The sequence below is a fragment of the Chenopodium album genome, chromosome 11 (assembly GCF_948465745.1).
Source record: "Chenopodium album chromosome 11, dcCheAlbu1.1, whole genome shotgun sequence".
Lineage (NCBI taxonomy): Eukaryota > Viridiplantae > Streptophyta > Magnoliopsida > Caryophyllales > Amaranthaceae > Chenopodium > Chenopodium album.
This window is the reverse complement of record NC_137844.1, coordinates 8,736,412-8,756,262: the sequence shown is the minus strand read 5'-3', so window position 1 is coordinate 8,756,262 and position 19,851 is coordinate 8,736,412. Positions and strand designations below refer to the sequence as shown.

At 34.9% G+C, this 19,851-nt stretch overlaps 1 protein-coding gene across 4 annotated transcripts; it reads left to right on the top strand.

Annotated features, from left to right (window-relative positions):
* The first annotated feature begins 886 nt into the window (after window positions 1–886).
* Window positions 887–16,970, top strand: LOC145567334 (uncharacterized). 4 transcript variants are annotated; one of them, XR_014095557.1, is made up of 7 exons: window positions 887–1,076; window positions 1,591–1,713; window positions 2,958–3,053; window positions 3,442–3,522; window positions 4,617–4,894; window positions 4,988–8,426; window positions 16,831–16,970. XR_014095557.1 is itself a non-coding variant. In XM_081626595.1 (7 exons), the coding sequence occupies exon 7, from the start codon at window positions 11,274–11,276 to the stop codon at window positions 12,390–12,392; it is 1,119 nt and encodes a 372-aa protein (XP_081482721.1). In that variant the 5' UTR covers window positions 887–1,076; window positions 1,591–1,713; window positions 2,958–3,053; window positions 3,442–3,522; window positions 4,689–4,894; window positions 4,988–8,426; window positions 11,171–11,273; the 3' UTR covers window positions 12,393–12,610. The 4 variants fall into 4 exon arrangements, 3 of the variants coding, with proteins under 3 accessions (XP_081482721.1, XP_081482720.1, XP_081482722.1); XM_081626595.1 differs by lacking the exon at window positions 16,831–16,970 and adding an exon at window positions 11,171–12,610 and having other exon boundaries at window positions 4,689–4,894; XM_081626594.1 differs by lacking the exon at window positions 16,831–16,970 and adding an exon at window positions 11,171–12,610.
* The last annotated feature ends 2,881 nt before the right edge of the window (window positions 16,971–19,851 follow it).

Here is a 19,851-nt window from a genome sequence, read left to right as displayed (position 1 = left end):
GAAATTACACATATACCACTCAAATATTACATGAAAAGACGCATGTACCCCTCCAATGGTACTTGAAAAGACTGTTATACCCCCATTTTGTTTATTTGGGGAATTAACTGGGTGCAACTCCCAACAAACATACTACGTACCTCGTTTCTTATTATGTGCAACAAAGGGGTATTGTTGTGAGACATAAAATATTCTATGTTGCACATAATAGGAAACAGTATTACCAATTTGTATTCAGAAGAGCATTTGTTTTAAAGGAAAATTCAGTACTTATTTTTCTACTGAAAGCTTGTTTGAGAGTCAATTTTGGTCATACCCGTGCTGTATGAGCATCATACAACACGGAGTATTTTGGTCATTTCCGGTTATCTAATTTCTTATTTTCATATTTGAGCTTTACCCTTCATTCTTATTCCAAGAAAAAATATGAATTACTCATCGGTTGAAAGTACAAAATAGGTAATAATAACCCTAAACAAATCCACCCCCCTCCCCTTCTCAGAATAAATAAATAAATAAATAATAATTAAAACAAATTAAAAAAAAAAAAAAAAAACTTTATTAAAGAATTCCAAAAGTTGACCATGTTACAATGTTATTGCTTTAGATCGACATCTAGGTCATCTATCACCAGGGCACCAGAGAGCTGCTACCACATGTTACATCTTACATGTTTTTACGGCTTTTTATTTTATATAACGTACTCTCTTTGTTCTTTTTTGTTTAATTCATACAGTAATAATCTCTACCCTTTTAAAAACCAAAAGTTGTGTTACTATTTCAAATCTACAGTGTAGTGACGATTATACCCTTGCTTTTTTTATTTTCCGTTTTCTTATTTTCCTTGTTAATTGACTTGGTCTTCAACTTCAGTTGCTTTTTCCCCTTTTCCTGCTCAACCGTTCAATTCTACCTTTTGATTTCTCTCTCCTTTAACATATCTTTCTCACTCCATCTCTCCTTTTTCTTTCTTTCTGCCATATGCTTTCTCACTTACCCGAGGGCGGTGGTGAATCTTTCCGATCCTCCATTGAAGGAACTTCTAAGCTATCCCCTCCATTGAAGCAGCTTGCGAGGTATGTCATAATTTGATTTTTTTTTTATTTTTTATTTTAACTCATAACCTAGCTCTTAGTCGTGATTAACTTGATGTATTTCTTTATATTAAGATTAGTGCTTATCTAAGTATATTTAATTTGGTCAGTTGTAAAGATGCTATATTGAATTTGATAGTTGGGTGAAATTGGTATTTAGTAGGATCAAACGATCAATTCATTTGTTTTAATTGCAGAACAAAAAGTTTTTGATAGTTGGGTGAAATTGGTATTTAGTAGGATCAAATGATCAATTCATTTGTTTTAATTGCAGAACAAAAGTTTACAAATTTTTGCCAAAGTTTGTAATATTTCGAATGATTATAGAGTTAATATGTAATGATTTGGGAAGTTGATATAGTATGAAAGATGAAGGATAAGAGTATAAATATTGTTTTTTTTGGACTTTAGTATTGGAATTTGATCAATGGGATTAATTTGTTTCATCTCATATTCGATGAAATCTCTTATAATCAAACCTCTTATGTAAAATCAGACACATACACTACAAGTAAAAAGTTTTACCAGAACGCTGCCTCCTGTTGTATTCATCTGCGGCGCTATGAAAAGTGGCAAACCAACTTTCTCTTGTTACCTCCTTAACACTTTTCTTCCCCAGGTTAGATTGCTCTCTAATTTGTATTTTGCCAAATATATTCATGTGAGTAGTCATAAGTTTTTCACTTTTACCTCTTGAAAATATATGGCATTTTTCGGGAAGTTGAAGATATGTACATATTTTCTGTTTCATTTTGTGATTGTTCTGCTTAATTGCTGGTTTTGCTACAGAGTATTATTCGTGTACTATGTGAACTTGAATACTTTGTTGGTAAAGTTGGAATTAAAAAAATAAATAATAAATAAATTGGTAACTAAATGATGCAGGTTAGCTTGGCCGGGAATTTGGACTGAGTCCCCTGTGACAATTGAAACTTGAGTCCCCTGGTTTATAAAACACCCAAACTTCAGTCCCCTCCTTTATGCATTACTCTTGTTTACATGTTCAATTAATTGATGTTAGTAAAGTGTTCAAGCTATACCCTAGAATTTGGACTGGGAGTTTATTACAATCAAATTGAGATCTTTGAGGTGGTCTTGATTTTGATTCTTTTTGTGGACTTGAAAATGAAACTTACTAAAAATCTGTCTACATTATTCTGATTTGACGTGTCGAAGAGATTTAGTTTAATTTCATATTGAGTATTGTTTAATATGTTGATTCTGACCATTTATAGTATGAATATTAAATGGTCACTACTAAGTTGAAGAGCATCCATCGAATCTAATCAATTACCCTGGCTAGGATTCAAGGCTGTATGTTTTTATCCTTCAAATGGGTGATCATCTGAAATGAACCTCTAAACAATTGTCATATATATAGTAGCAAATGTTGGATACACTTTCCCTCATGAATTCTTGCTACACACTATCTTTCTTGTGTTTCCTTGTGTATTTTTCCCTATTTTGATTGTTTGCAGTGATTAACTTGTTAGGAATTGGTCACGCTCTCTGTTTGATAATATGACACATTTAAACAAATAAGAAGAAAAAAATACAAGGGCATTGGGGGTAACCAACCTTGATGTAGTTTTTTTTTATCCATGTTTCTGATCGACTCACCTTTCTTGCAAAAGTAGCAGTTTCACACTTTTGATGCAAAAGAGTAGATTAAATAAGAAGTATATGTTCTTTCTCTCTTTTTGTTTTTTTCCCCCTTATAATTAGATATTTATTTGCTGTATTTTTTCCCTTCTTCAATTACTCTCTCCTCCTTTTCCACCTTGTTCTTCTCTTTCTCTCTCTTATGCTTTCAATTTGGTTGTTTATTGATGTTATGTTTTTTTTCAAATGCTGGTTTATTAGGGCGGCCATAGAAAGTGGGTGGAATTATCATCGTTATTAGCAACACGCAGTTGATATGATTGAACAAGAGGGGGTATAAAGAAGTATACCTTGATGGTAAACCAATTTTACTCTTTTTGAGTTTTTGTTATTTTATTGGCTCAAAGTTTCTGATTGAATTGTCTAAATTTTGAAATCCTAATCTGGTATATTGGGTGATTATTTGGAGCATCTTCAAAGAAAGTAATTTGATAATTGAGTCAATTCTGGGGTTCTCTAGGGAGCTGTACAGGAATAATCCTTCATTATCCATAGTTTAAAATTTTAACCTAGCTAAACAATATGGTTTATAATATGATTAACAGAAAAGACATTATAACATGCATCTGGTAATAAATGAATGTGAATTGTGGAATCTTTCCTGAATTTGTTTGTGTCACTTAATCTTGGTTCCACAAATAAGTGAAGAACCTCTTTTTTTTTTCTTTTTCTTTTTTTTAAACAGATTTGAAGAGACATTTGGACACCAAACTCATTGCAGGAACTGACAAGTATCGGTGAATAGATACAAAGCAATGAATATGAGGTAAATAGGTCACAGTGAAACAAATATTGACTGATCGTACATGAAAAATGTATTCCATGTGAAGATAGGTAGAAAATTTGGCACTAATTAACAAAGAGTCAGAGAGACCCTTTCATGAGTTTCATACAATTCCTACCTTCTGATTTTCTAGAGGTACACCACTAAGTTTTTGTAAAACCAAAGTATGGACTACTTTCTTTCTTGAATATGAGTTAGTGATTTGATATACTTTGTGGTTCGTTAACTGACAGTGTCAAATTTCTTATAGTAATTTCAATATATCTTGATAGTTTATTGAAGGAATCTATACAATAATAGTGTTCTGAGTTATTCAGTTTCATGCTAAAGTTAGGTTGAGATTTATAGAAAGAGAAAGTTAAATGTACATATACCTAACTTAAAAAACAAAGTTTCAGCAGGAGCATAGTCAAATTCTTGATGATGAAAATATGAAATTGATATGTCTTAAAATGTTTCTTTCATATGTTGCTGCAAATATGAAATATGAAGTGATAGATTCTGCTAATAATGAATTGATGATGCAATTTCTTTTCTTTTCTGTTCTTCTAGAATATAAAGACTTAATCTAAAAGTGTCGCTGAAGATCTATCAGCATCATACCTAAAAAGTAGGCACAATCATTATGGTAAATTCCGTAGATGATTAAGATTATTCATTTATTTTACCACTGAAAAAGGCATTGCATAATTGCGTTGCTTGGCTAATTAAAAGTACCTCATAGAGACTTAGTATATATGTTATACAAGTGGACCATTCTTGAAATAAAATCACATAAAACAAACCACCCTCCATCTTTTTAGGATTTATCTTAATCTGATTAACTTATAGTTATACAAAATGCAATATTAGAATGTTATTTTTTAAAAAAATGTATGCAGTACCTATAAAAGGCAAGTCTATAATCAAGAAGATAAGAGGGAAGAAGGGAGAAAGAGAGGAAGATAAGAAAAGATAAAAGTGCTAAAAACTTTGTTGTGTTCTATTATGAAGTAATTTTTTTTTATCAGTCACTTACTTGTTGTTCCTATACATTCTTATGAAATTACAGTTCTCACAATTCAAGTCCTTTGCAGGATATATCTTGCTTATTGGATTAGCTAGGCAAATAAATAATACGGAGTATATGTTATTGCCCTGTGCTTCAGATTTTGAACTTGCCTTTGACATAGAGGTCAGAACTATGAAAGGCCAAAAGCCCAAAACAAGTGGTTTAGTTTCCAAGGAAATTGATGAAAATACTGAACTCGAGGAAGTTTCATGTGTGATAACGATCCTTTCATACAGTGTGTGGTTCAGTTGTTCAGAGAAGACTTCGAGGTGCATAAGAGGATGCAAGCTACATTTTCTTAAGGTTTCTTTTTGTGGCTTTACAATTTCATGAGATAGTTGCTATTTATTTCTATGATTTCTAGCATCTATAACTTATTTCTCTTTGACATTTTAGGTCACTCCAGTTATCTATGACATTTTTGGGAAATCTACATGGTAGAAGAAATATCAGTGTTCTGTCACTGTCTGAGAGTCTCATATATACTATTACATTCAGGTGATAAATTTCCAACTCCTCTTTTAAAGTTTTTCCCCAGGTTTCATATGTTGTAACACAAGTTGTGTTTATGTTAGCAATAGACCCAACAAATTTTCATATTTTTTTTGTACACAAGTTGTCTTTATTGTGTATATATATGATGCTTTAGATTGATTTGACATGTATGTGATCTTCCCTTATTCATCTATTCCAACATTTTAAAGTCATTGATACATTATTGTGTGATCCAAAATCTGGTCTTTTTTTGCTAAAAACAAGGTGTTGATTGTGTTTGTTCGTATTACGTTGGTTTAGTGTATATGTAACTCTGGTTTTGTAGGTCTTCATTAATATGCAAATATAGTTTGCCTCAGGTTATTAGGTTATTATGAATTGTGAATGGTTGAGCCTCACAAGGTTATTATTGCGTAGACTTTGCTTTGTACCTAAGGAGGGCATTTGATCTTTGATTGTTTAGGAGCAAATTTTCTTCCGTTTTTCTTTTTTACTAAATTGTTTATTCTTTTTTACCAAAATGTTTTTGTTGTCACTGATAATCATCCCTTTTGTGGTTGAAGCACATACTTGTATATTAGAATTAGCATCTTGATAATTAATTGTATTAGAATTAGCATCTCGATAATTAATTGTATTGGTTCTCCTTCTCCATTGAACTTTGTTTATTTCTTTATTTTTCTTGAACTATGTTTTTTTTTTTTTTTTTTTTTTTTTTTTTTCCTTTTGTTCCTTTCAAACTTATCGACTAGCCAAGACAATACTAGCTATCGACCTACAAGAAGTTCAAGTAATTATTGATGGATTATATGACTATAAAAATATATACTACCTCCGGTCCAAATTACTCGCAACTTTGGAATATTTTATATCTCGCAACTTAAGTTAGAAGTTATGAGTCCTTTAGTTCCTTATTTTTTGCTTTAAAAGTGATAATGAATTAATTTTCTTTATTGCTTAAACTTTAATGTTAACATCTTTTGAAATATGTGTAATTTGAGGCATGTGGGTATTTAGAATTGCATATCAATTGATATATATGAAGGCTATTAGCTTAATTGGTAAAGCAATATGCTATCGTGCATAAGATGTGGGTTCAACTACTACATAGCTTAGATAAAGATGGTTTGTCAATGATTGATGTGTTTCAGTTTTGTTACAATTGAATCTTGTGATGTCTTCACATATTGATAACTTCATTTTTTTTTATCAAGAAATTGAACGGTATAAACATGTTTCGATTAAGATATTGATTGTGATTGGACTATAACATTTGCTTTTAGAATTCTCACTCCTACTATCAAATCAAGAAATTAATGTTAGCTTGTTGGAATTTCGTAGCTTCATTAACTTTGTGTAATGATGAATTAAGATAATATTTATTGTATTCACATAATCATGAAATTAAAGACCAATGTGGGGAGAAAAGGATTGAAATAAGGTGCTAATTTGGATGAGGCTCGTTACAACTTTATAATTTTATTTTTTTATTTTTTTTGGAAAAAAAAATTATAGCTGTAATCATGTAGAGAAGATGAAAAAGGGAATAAGGGAAAGGGTGTAAGAAAGGAAGCCTGATGATTAAGGAGGGAAGGGTAGAGAATGTGCGAAAAAAGTGAGATAGTATGGAATAAAGCTAGAGGATGAATAATAAGGGAGTACTTTAAGGGACTGCTTTTAAACTGTTAGAATAGATAAAGTAATCTTAAGGTAACTGGGAGAGAGAGGGACAGGAAAGGAAAGAATATGTAAGTAGGAATTGACTGTAATGTCTATAAGATTTGCTAATTTATAAAAAAGAGAGAACGAGAAGGGGAGGGGTGAAAACATTTTAAAAGCCATGTCAATAGTGAAATAAGGAAAGAGTTATAGTTTACTTTAGAAAATCTTATTAAAGAGGGTAATAGATGACGGGGCTTACTAAAATATTCAAACTATAAAAATTAATAGTAAGGGAAAGGTAAGAAAAAGTACAAGATGGGAGAAAGGAAGCGGTAGACACCCATTTGTGTCTCCCCAAAACCAAACCCAGTGATGAATGCCTTGCACGTTGTGTTATTATCGAATTAGGTGAAAGTGATTTGAAAGCCAAGTGTTGCGGTTTAGTTTTAATTAAATTCTTTTCTCTCTGTTTTTGAAAATGACTTTATTTATTTGAAAACGTCCAATTCAGTTTATTTTGGTCCATGATAAGGGTCCAATAATTGTGTAGTTGGATGGGGCTTTAAAAGACCTTTCCAACGATATATTATAAGCCCAATTCCGATGAATAATGAGGAAGTTATGGCCAAAATACTAAACTGGGCCCAAACCGGATTTTACCTACGACCCAATGATCATGAGGAGGGTCCAAAGGTTTAATCCTATTCCTAAACTAATTAGGATTGATTAGAATCTTCTATAAGTTTCTAAAATATCTTAATTATCCTTTTTTTGAAAAGATAAGATCAAGGAATTTGAATTTAAATAAAACTTTCCTTTTTTAAAACTTTCCTAATTCTATTCGGATTTAAAGATGTTCAAAGATAGTCAGATATTATTTTCGTGCCTCATATTTTTTATCCAAATTTTATATGGTTGGATAGATCTTGAAATTATCTTTCCAATGATATATTATAATATTAAATCCGAGCTATAACGAAAAAGATATTAAAGATATACGAAACTCTATCCAAAACTGACACCCTTTCACTATTTCGTCCATATCTTTTTATCTACAAAATATTTTAATCTGATTCTAATTGCATTAAAAAGTAGACTTCAAGAGCTTTCCAACGACATATTATATGACTTATTTGGACTTCTAGATCAAAAGATATGATAAAAACAAAATCCGCAAAAACTGTCTCTGTCGCCAAACGACAGGCTTGTCGCCTCGCGACAGACTCTGTCGCCTGGCGACAAGATAAAAATCTGGCGACAAGGTCGGTTTGTTAGCGACAGAGTGGAGTTTTATTCCTTATCAAATTCTATGTTTTTCCGGACTATTTTTCTTATAAATAGGGTCCGAATTCCTGTTTTCAGAAATAATTCACAATCATCAACTCTTTCTCAATTCTCTCTATTCCCTCTCAAGAATTACTTAATTCTTTTCTTTCTAAACAACCTTTTTTCAAATACAATATTCCGCATTCACAAGACTTAGAGTCTCTTAGCCAAGTTCGAAGTTGCCTTCGCCCTAGACGTGCAAGGTTTGATATTTTCTGAGGGTTTGGTCCAAAACTAGTCTAAACTTTATTTAATTTGATTTTAATTTGATTCTTTAATTATTCTTTATTATTTTCATTGAAGTTTACTAACTTGTGTATTTTGTTATTAGAAAGAGGTACGAGGCTTCAAAGTAAGTAGATTAGCTTACTTCCTATTTCTTTCACAATGTAGATTGCATGCTTATTATTGTTTATGATTCCTAGTATCATGTTAGGATGCTTTTAATGCTTTCTAGTATCATGTTAGGATGTTATTTAATGCTTTCTAGAATCATGTTTAGGGTGCCTTTACTTTTTTCTAATATCAGGTTAGTACCATGTTAGGTTTAAAGCTTTGATCTTTATTGTTTAGTGACATGCTAGGGTTTGTTAATCTTGTTAGTATCATGCCTAGGATCTTGCTATTATTATCAAGCTTTATTATGTCTTATCATGTTATTATCATCGTTGTTATATATTATTGTTTATTATTATGTTGCTTGATTTATTCTATTGTTATTGCTTGATCACACCTTTTATGATTGTTAAAGGGAATTTGTACTTGAAATCACGCTTAATAAGATAATTATTAATTTGGTTTAGGCTAATGTGATTTTAATTCAAGTGATCGCCAATAATAGTTTTATTTGTGCATTAATATTCAACCAACATAGATAAACAGGGTAGGTTTAATATAATATTTGTATGTTATTCGAAAAGCGCACATGAATACGAGCAGAACAAAGTAGAGGCCTATTTTATAGGGCGGGTCCTTTCTTTTGTAGATTGGATTCGTACCCTCATCCCCGGACCCTGTTTGGTTCAAGACCTTATGGAGTAGTTGATGGTCCTTTTGGATTGTCTTTTGGGTTTACAAGTTCCTAAAACTTGTTGGCGACTCTTTTTGCTCTTTGTCTTTCCCTTTGGAACGCCACCGTACTTTAGTGTATGATCACAGTGGGGTTCAAGTTTGGGGTTATCATAATGCTTGAAATATTCCCTACAGTTTTTGGCGACTCCACTGGGGAGGATTTCTATTTATATTCCTGAAATTTATTATTAATTTTGGCAATTATTTAGAATGAGCGGATGAGACTCGAAAAATTCTAAGTATTTCATGTGCGTGATTTGATTAACATTATTGTCATATGCATTAAAAGGTCCTCATGGGAGTACCCCATGAGTCAATCCATAGGAATTTTACACGTAGGAAATTTGAGAAATATCTTTCATGACTAGAATCGAAAAGATGATGCGAAATCTGGAAAATTCGAAGAACACACAAACTTGCCAAGGCATGTAGGAACTAGCGTCTAGAAAACAGGGCTTGTCGCCCGTAAAAAGTTTCTGTCGCCTGGCGACAGGAGCTTTTTTGCGGCGACAGTCCCTGTAGTCTGGCGCCAAGTTCTTCCAATACCGAGCCAAGGGTCTGCCTTCTTGCTTTGACCATTTCTAGTGTTGTTGGCTCGATTTTGCTTATTGATTGAGTTATTTTCTCACTTTTCTGAACCCATATGTGTTCTACATATGGAAATAACCCTCTGGGGGTTCCTGCTTCACCTGCCCAATGGAATATCCCACTATCATGTGCAAAGTTCAGATTTGGGTACGTGTAATGTTTGTGAATCCACCAAACCATGGAGTCGAGTCCGATTTCATCTCGCACTCGCGGAATCCTGTCCATTCGCTCCAACCCTCCCGGTAGGCTTGTGTGCAATGCATATGGATTCTTAACCATGGACCTTTTTGACTTAACCCATATCCTCGAACTTTAGAGAACTAGAGCCATGGTTAGGTTGCAAACTCATCTTGTGACTATGTGAACTACTTGTGCACCCTTGCTTGTATATATTATATATGTGTTAACCGTTTGTTTGACTTGTGTTAAAAACTAAATAAATTGACTAATGACTAAAAGGACTTTGTCTAATTAATTAATTTTGAATTAATTCAAGGCTAATAAATCAATCAATTCGACTTAGTACGACTTTAGGCATGTCCATTTAGAGTGAAATTACTGGAAACAGTCCAGATTAATGTTCCAGCAATGGCACAGGAATTTGGACTGTGGCGCTGCAGTTTAGTGTCTGTCGCCTGGCGACAGTCCTGTTGTTTTAGCGACAGTCCAGTTTTCTTGCTCGAGTCATCACGACGAGTCTAATTCACAGTCTACTAATCAGTTTATCATTTTATTAATGGTTCAAACCATGTTTAAGTCTTTAATTGAGTTTAGGCACTTAAAGTCCAATGGTCATACACTAAGAGTCAAAGACTTTGTTTAATTAATTAATTTATTAATTTGAACTAAAAAAAAGGCCTAAAGTCGAGTCATAGTTCCTTTTAGTCAACCCGGATTTTTATTCCCGTATATTGCACATGCGTCAACTTGTTTTGGTCATAGCCAGAGTTCTAGGAAGAACCACGAGTCGTATAACCTATGGATCTGTAGCCCCGAGTTTTATCTTTAATTTGGCGTTGGTTTCGTCCCAATCAGAATCACAGATTAAAAGTTATGACTAAAATACCACAGCCTGTCCAGTTTAATGCACATACGTGAAGTCTTAATTTAGTCTTTGCTTAAGTCTAGTCACATAGTCTAGCCACATGGTCATGACACAAGTCTTAACATGTCACCTAAACTCACTAGTCTTAGCACACACTTTGTACATGTCGCCGTGACCATGTCTTAGGTCCATGCATGAGTCGTTCTTCCGTCATTTGAGCTGGGGGTCCATTCTATTCTTAATTCTTCCATATTTCTCCATCTCCATTATTCTTTCCCCATGCATATCATACCTCTCACTCTTCCATAATCTTTTCCCATCTATTGCATGTTGAATAAAGCTTGAGTCAAAATAATTGGTATAAAACTTATCCTTAATTTCCCTTTCTACAGTACTTGGTCAAGGAAAGAAGGGCGTTTAATCAAGAACAACACCTTTGTTCAAGTTTTACTTTTTGACAAACCAATCGGTAGGAAAAGGAAAGCTAAGAAGGCAATGGCTAGTCAAGAAGAACTTAATGAGGTCAAGGGACAGGTAGCCAACTTGGCTGAGATGTTACAAAACTTATCACTGCAAATAAGTAATCCTGAAAAACAAAAACAAATGGACCTAATCCAGGAAAGCTTGGGCAAACTGTCCAACGACTTTAGATTTCAAGAGATTAGCTCCCAAGGGGTCTCGGTGGATAAGGACCTTCTCCCACAAAAGTTCAATCCCAATGACATCCCTAAGTTCAAGGCTATGGACAATCCTTATTTTCATTTAAGCGCTTTTGAAACTGTAATGAGTATTAAGGGGATAGATAGAAAAGCATTTCATTCTGTATTTTCATTATCCTTAGAAGCTGTATGTCAACAGTGGTACTTTTCACTTGATAAAGAAAAGACCTCTAGTTGGGAATCTATTGTAAGTGCTTTCATTGAAAGGTATAAATGCAATATACAAATTGAAACCGACCATAGACAGCTTGAGATGCTAAGACAAAAAGAAAATGAAAGTTTCACCTCCTTCTTTAATAAATGGAGGGAAACTACTGCAAAAATGATTGAAGTCCCTACTGAGAAAGAGGCCGTGAGGTTATTTATCAAAAATTTACAAGAGAAGTATTCGAAGCATTTGAGATATCAACACAACTTGAACACTTTCAAGGCAGTCTACGACATAGGCATTGAGATTGAAGATGACCTTGCAAAACAAAAAGCTACTAACAATAGTAACCAAAGTGGCTGGAAAGGAAAGAAGAACGAAAATCCTTCTTCTTCTGAAAACACCCACTCTAGTAACAATGTTAGTACCTTTGACCTCAATGAAGTCTTAGCCATGAATAAACAAGAATCTAAGAAAGAATTAAGGAAAGAATTCACTCCTATTGGGATGAGCTATGATGTTGCCTTCGATCGACTCCATACTAAGGGGCTCATTACTCCCATTGGACCTATTCAAGATCCCGCACCTGAAAAGAGATTGCCTAGTTGGAATCCGGATGCACATTGTAAATACCATCAAGGTAGGGGTCATACTACTGAGAGCTGTTGGAAGCTAAAGGAGGCCATCCAATATTTGATCGACAATAACAAGCTTCCTATACCTCCAGTCGGCAAGAAGACCGAGTGATGATAAAGCACAAGACAAGAGAAAGATTTCGTGACATCTTTTTTCTATTTCTTTTTTTATTCTTTTCCCCAATAAGTCTAGCATAGGCACCCTTTGTCTACCTTAGATTTATTACATAGTTTTTTTTATTTACTTTTTTTTCCCTTTTAATAAAATGAGCATTTTAATTTCTTGCATATGATCATTGCATTATTAAAAAAAAAATAATAATAAAAAAAATCGCCGAATTAAGCACAAGGTATACCAATGATTTGAGGCACCCCTTGTAGCCATATCACATCTCTTACCCTTCAAATATATAATCCCTTTCTTGATAAACCACTTTGAGCCTCGTCTAACGATAGACCTCTTTTTTCTTCAACCCACATCTACTTAACCTTGGGATGGGATGGTGTGTAACTTATGCAAGTTCCAAATATGAAAGCTTGAGTGATCTCAAAAAAATAAAATAAAAATAAGCAAAAATGAATAAAAGTGTACAAAAGGGCAAGTGTTCCAATGTCTTGGATATAAAAATATCTTTGATAAGAACATGTCTCAGATTGCGTTTCTTATCGAGTGCTCGGTACCGTGCCTGAGAAACATGAATGACAAGTGAGTGATAGACCGCATGGTCGAGATTGCCCACACTTATAAAAAAAAAATGCGAATATAAAAAAAAAATGATGCGAAAAAGAAGAGCAAACAAAAAAGAAAAAAAGCTCAAAAGAGAGAAAACCTCAAGCATAAAAATAAAAAAAGATTCAAAAGCAAGGTTGCACACCTTGGGGGCTTATCTAGGGTCTTGAGCCTTTATCCCCTTCTTCTCTAACCTTTAGCCTAACCACGTTACAACCCTTAAAAGACCTTTTTGAGGTATACATACACTTGTGCGAGGTTCGGCTAGAGCTACGTTTGGCCTGATTCCTAAAGGATACGTAGGCAACCTCATATTGAGGTGCGGCCATAATAAAAATGCATTCATTTTCACATTCACACACTTACACCATGATCATATCAAGGGATTTCCAATGCTCATCCCTATTTACTTAGAGCTAGACTTGGGGGCTTGATCCTTACATCATTAGCCTATCTAGCCTAAAAGTCATCATTATTTGACTCTTATCAAATAATACTTTTCCATACACTTAGCCTTTGTAGCCTAACTTTAGTGTTACTTTCACACACATCACAGATACATGACTAAATAGACTTCCAATTAGGAACCTTTTGTCATGAAGTCTTAGCATAACGTTGAAGCATGCTTTGTCATATCAACATCACTCATCACTTATAATCATCATTGTATCAAGAAGTATGAAGTACTTAGCCTCCATGCCTAAGTTACCTAAATACTTTCATAATCGAGTCAACTAAGATAGTTTAGGATGAATTAATCCTTGCACCTTGAGGGATAGTATCAAATGCATATACTTGATTAAGCTCATTCAACATGCACCATCAAACACTTCGATTCTTTTTCACGTCTTTCTTTTTCGGGAGAAAGTTGGTACCCTCCACAAAAATGACGGAAAATTTTTGCTTTTTTGCATTTTCAAGTCGCACTTTACACACGAGTCATGTACATTGAGTCATGTTGTGTCATATCACATCGAGTGGAGTCTAACACATGTGTCAAACGCTTTGAGTCGAGTCATGACAAGTCAATGAGTCAAGAAACACTAAGCCTTAGGTCAACCCTAATATAATAAAATAAAAGATGAGCAAAGTCCTATAGTCATAAATATAGATGCAGGTACATTCCAGCGAGCAAGAATGTTTCCGGATTTTTTCAAAAAACCGCGAGTATAGATATATGAGATTCTTTCAAGATGAGAGAAGTTTGAGCAAAATTATATGGAGATGAAGAGCCTTGATTTGCAAAAGATTTGAGCAGATTTGGTTGTAAGGAAACGACCAAATTGAAAGTTCAGAACGATATCGCGGCGACAGAAGTTTTTGGCTTGCGCTGGTGCGGCGACAGGCCACGTGGCTTCATGATGTGGTCATATGGACCTTTTACAGAAATTTCGGGTTCCTTGGTACGCCAGTTAGCCCCTATAAGCAATTTGACATGATTTAGTAATCGGCTCGATTACAATCAACAATAAGTGATCGGCCTGACAAAAGATCGTCTCACTTAGCTTAAAGCGCCTAAGCATTGGCTCATCGCAAGCACCAAAGTAACGGTTCACAACGATTTCAATTCCTAGGATGGAAGAAGATTTGAAGATTCGAGATGACGAAGCCTTCAACAGGGGGCTTTAAGATTAAAAAAAGTCTATTGCTTGGATTTAAGAAGGACGGTTTGAGATGAAGCGACCTTCAATAGCTTTCACTATGATTGGGGAGGTTATTATTAGATTTGAGAAGAACGATTCAAGATGAAGCGTTCTTTGATAGCTTTCGCTAAGATTGTGAAGGTTATCACTTGATTTGAGAAGATAGCACGAGATGGGCAATCTTCGACAACACCCGCTAAGATTGTGGAAGTTGTCATCAAGATTTGAGAAGATAGCACGAGATGGGCAATCTTCGACAACGCCCGCTAAGATTGTGGAAGTTGTCATCAAGATTTGAGAAGATAGCACGAGATGGGCGGTCTTCGACAACATTCGCTAAGATTGTGGAGGTTGTCACCTAGATTTGAGAAGAGCGGTTCGTGATGAGGCGGTCTTCGACAACATTCGCTAAGATTGTGGAGGTTGTCACCTAGATTTGAGAAGAGCGGTTCGTGATGAGGCGGTCTTCGACGACATTCGCTAAGATTGTGGAAGTTGTCACCTATATTTGAGAAGAGCGGTTCGTGATAAGGCGATCTTCGACGACATTCGCTAAGATTGTGAAAGTTGTCACATGATTTAAGGTAAAGCTCGAGATGTAGCAGCAATGATAGACAGCGTTCCCTAGGATGTGGAGAGTTGTCACAAATTTTGAAGATGGCGAAGCAAGGTCACCTTCGACGGTCCCTCAAGGTAAAGAAGAGATTGTCTATAATGGCGATACACTGTCGTGGCGACGTACGGCCACAACCCTGAAGATGACGGCATAAAGTTATTTTCGACGATGTTCCCGAAATACTGTGGAGGATTGTCACCAAGAATATTGAAGGCGACGACATATGGTTATCTTCAAGGATGGCGTTCACGAGATATTGTGGAGGTTATCACAAACAACAGTAAAACGGTTACGTTCAGAGACGTGTGCTCGACGGTGCAAGATACGCGTTTCTTAACTCTCTTATCTGTTTAACTAATGATTGGTTTGCAGGTATCGGCGTTATAAGAATGATTTGGAATCGCAGAACGTTCTGAATCATTCTCCGTCCCTATCGATACTTTGACTCTCGTTTTTTTGAAACATAAGTTTCTTCAAACTCAGTCAAAGTGGGGGCTTCTGTAGACACCCATTTGTGTCTCCCCAAAACCAAACCCAGTGATGAATGCCTTGCACGTTGTGTTATTATCGAATTAGGTGAAAGTGATTTGAAAGCCAAGTGTTGCGGTTTAGTTCTAATTAAATTCTTTTCTCTCTGTTTTTGAAAATGACTTTATTTATTTGAAAACGTCCAATTCAGTTTATTTTGGTCCATGATAAGGGTCCAATAATTGTGTAGTTGGATGGGGCTTTAAAAGACCTTTCCAACGATATATTATAAGCCCAATTTCGATGAATAATGAGGAAGTTATGGCCAAAATACTAAACTGGGCCCAAACCGGATTTTACCTACGACCCAATGATCATGAGGAGGGTCCAAAGGTTTAATCCTATTCCTAAACTAATTAGGATTGATTAGAATCTTCTATAAGTTTCTAAAATATCTTAATTATCCTTTTTTGAAAAGATAAGATCAAGGAATTTGAATTTAAATAAAACTTTCCTTTTTTAAAACTTTCCTAATTCTATTCGGATTTAAAGATGTTCAAAGATAGTCAGATATTATTTTCGTGCCTCATATTTTTTATCCAAATTTTATATGGTTGGATAGATCTTGAAATTATCTTTCCAATGATATACTATAATATATTATAATATATTATAATATATTATAAGTGTGTGAATGTGAAAATGAATGCATTTTTATTATGGCCGCACCTCAATATGAGGTTGCCTACGTATCCGTTAGGAATCAGGCCAAACGTAGCTCTAGCCGAACCTCGCACAAGTGTATGTATACCTCAAAAAGGTCTTTTAAGGGTTGTAACGTGGTTAGGCTAAAGGTTAGAGAAGAAGGGGATAAAGGCTCAAGACCCTAGATAAGCCCCCAAGGTGTGCAACCTTGCTTTTGAATCTTTTTTTATTTTTATGCTTGAGGTTTTCTCTCTTTTGAGCTTTTTTTTCTTTTTTGTTTGCTCTTCTTTTTCGCTTCATTTTTTTTTTATATTCGCATTTTTTTTTTATAAGTGTGGGCAATCTCGACCATGCGGTCTATCACTCACTTGGCATTCATGTTTCTCAGGCACGGTACCGAGCACTCGATAAGAAACGCAATCTGAGACATGTTCTTATCAAAGATATTTTTATATCCAAGACATTGGAACACTTGCCCTTTTGTACACTTTTATTATATTTTTTTATTTTTATTTTACTCTTTTGAAATCACTCAAGCTTTCATATTTGGAACTTGCATAAGTTACACACCATCCCATCCCAAGGTTAGTAGATGTGGGTTGAAAAAAGAAAGGTCTATCGTTAGACGAGGCTCAAAGTGGTTTATCAAGAAAAGGATTATATATTTAAAGGGTGAGAGATATGATATGGCTACAAGGGGTGCCTTAAATCATTGGTATACCTTGTGCTTAATTCGGCGTTTTTTTTTTTTTTTTTTTTTTTTTTTTTAATAATGCAATGATCATATGCAAGAAATTAAAATGCTCATTTTATTAAAGGGGAAAAAAATAAAAAATAAAACCTATGTAATAAATCTAAGGTAAACAAAAGGTGCCTATGCTAGACTTATTGGGGAAAAGTTTGAAAAAAGAAAAATAAAGCATGAAATCTTAGTGAGAAGCTTGCCTTGTCTTTTGTCTCATCATTACTCCTTTTTTTATTATTTTTATTGTCAATCACATGACTCGAACTCGATTCAACATGCATAGATGGGAAGAGATCATGAAAGAATGAAGGGAATGGTATGTGTGTAGAAAGTATGTAGAGAGTAGGAAGATGATGTAGATGAAGAAATATTGAAGAAATAGGAATAGAATGGACCCCCACTCAAATGACAGAAAAATCGACTCATGCATGGACCTAAGACATGGTCACGGCGACATGTACAAAGTGTGTGCTAAGACTAGTGAGTTTAGGTGACATGTTAAGACTTGTGTCATGACCATGTGGCTAGACTATGTGACTAGACTTAAGCAAAGACTAAATTAAGACTTCACGTATGTGCATTAAACTGGACAGGCTGTGGTATTTTAGTCATAACTTTTAATCTGTGATTCTGATTGGGACGAAACCAACGCCAAATTAAAGATAAAACTCGGGGCTACAGATCCATAGGTTATACGACTCGTGGTTCTTCCTAGAACTCTGGCTATGACCAAAACAAGTTGACGCATGTGCAGTATACGGGAATAAAAATCCGGGTTGACTAAAAGGAACTATGACTCGACTTTAGGCCTTTTTTTTAGTTCAAATTAATAAATTAATTAATTAAACAAAGTCTTTGACTCTTAGTGTATGACCATTGGACTTTAAGTGCCTAAACTCAATTAAAGACTTAAACATGGTTTGAACCATTAATAAAATGATAAACTGATTAGTAGACTGTGAATTAGACTCGTCGTGATGACTCGAGCAAGAAAACTGGACTGTCGCTAAAACAACAGGACTGTCGCCACTGTTTAGAGCCTGTCGCCAGACGACAAAACTGTCGCCAGGCGACAGACACTAAACTGCAGCGCCACAGTCCAAATTCCTGTGCCATTGCTGGAACATTAATCTGGACTGTTTCCAGTAATTTTACTCTAAATGGACATGCCTAAAGTCGTACTAAGTCGAATTGATTGATTTATTAGCCTTGAATTAATTCAAAATTAATTAATTAGACAAAGTCCTTTTAGTCATTAGTCAATTTATTTAGTTTTTAACACAAGTCAAACAAACGGTTAACACATATATAATATATACAAGCAAGGGTGCACAAGTAGTTCACATAGTCACAAGATGAGTTTGCAACCTAACCATGGCTCTAGTTCCCTAAAGTTCGAGGATATGGGTTAAGTCAAAAAGGTCCATGGTTAAGAATCCATATGCATTGCACACAAGCCTACCGGGAGGGTTGGAGCGAATGGACAGGATTCCGCGAGTGCGAGATGAAATCGGACTCGACTCCATGGTTTGGTGGATTCACAAACATTACACGTACCCAAATCTGAACTTTGCACATGATAGTGGGATATTCCATTGGGCAGGTGAAGCAGGAACCCCCAGAGGGTTATTTCCATATGTAGAACACATATGGGTTCAGAAAAGTGAGAAAATAACTCAATCAATAAGCAAAATCGAGCCAACAACACTAGAAATGGTCAAAGCAAGAAGGCAGACCCTTGGCTCGGTATTGGAAGAACTTGGCGCCAGACTACAGGGACTGTCGCCGCAAAAAAGCTCCTGTCGCCAGGCGACAGAAACTTTTTACGGGCGACAAGCCCTGTTTTCTAGACGCTAGTTCCTACATGCCTTGGCAAGTTTGTGTGTTCTTCGAATTTTCCAGATTTCGCATCATCTTTTCGATTCTAGTCATGAAAGATATTTCTCAAATTTCCTACGTGTAAAATTCCTATGGATTGACTCATGGGGTACTCCCATGAGGACCTTTTAATGCATATGACAATAATGTTAATCAAATCACGCACATGAAATACTTAGAATTTTTCGAGTCTCATCCGCTCATTCTAAATAATTGCCAAAATTAATAATAAATTTCAGGAATATAAATAGAAATCCTCCCCAGTGGAGTCGCCAAAAACTGTAGGGAATATTTCAAGCATTATGATAACCCCAAACTTGAACCCCACTGTGATCATACACTAAAGTACGGTGGCGTTCCAAAGGGAAAGACAAAGAGCAAAAAGAGTCGCCAACAAGTTTTAGGAACTTGTAAACCCAAAAGACAATCCAAAAGGACCATCAACTACTCCATAAGGTCTTGAACCAAACAGGGTCCGGGGATGAGGGTACGAATCCAATCTACAAAAGAAAGGACCCGCCCTATAAAATAGGCCTCTACTTTGTTCTGCTCGTATTCATGTGCGCTTTTCGAATAACATACAAACATTATATTAAACCTACCCTGTTTATCTATGTTGGTTGAATATTAATGCACAAATAAAACTATTATTGGCGATCACTTGAATTAAAATCACATTAGCCTAAACCAAATTAATAATTATCTTATTAAGCGTGATTTCAAGTACAAATTCCCTTTAACAATCATAAAAGATGTGATCAAGCAATAACAATAGAATAAATCAAG

Bases quoted from the DNA above. Each gene is read 5' to 3' on its own strand.
- LOC145567334 (XM_081626596.1), top strand. From the start codon at position 11,274: ATGGCTAGTCAAGAAGAACTTAATGAGGTCAAGGGACAGGTAGCCAAC.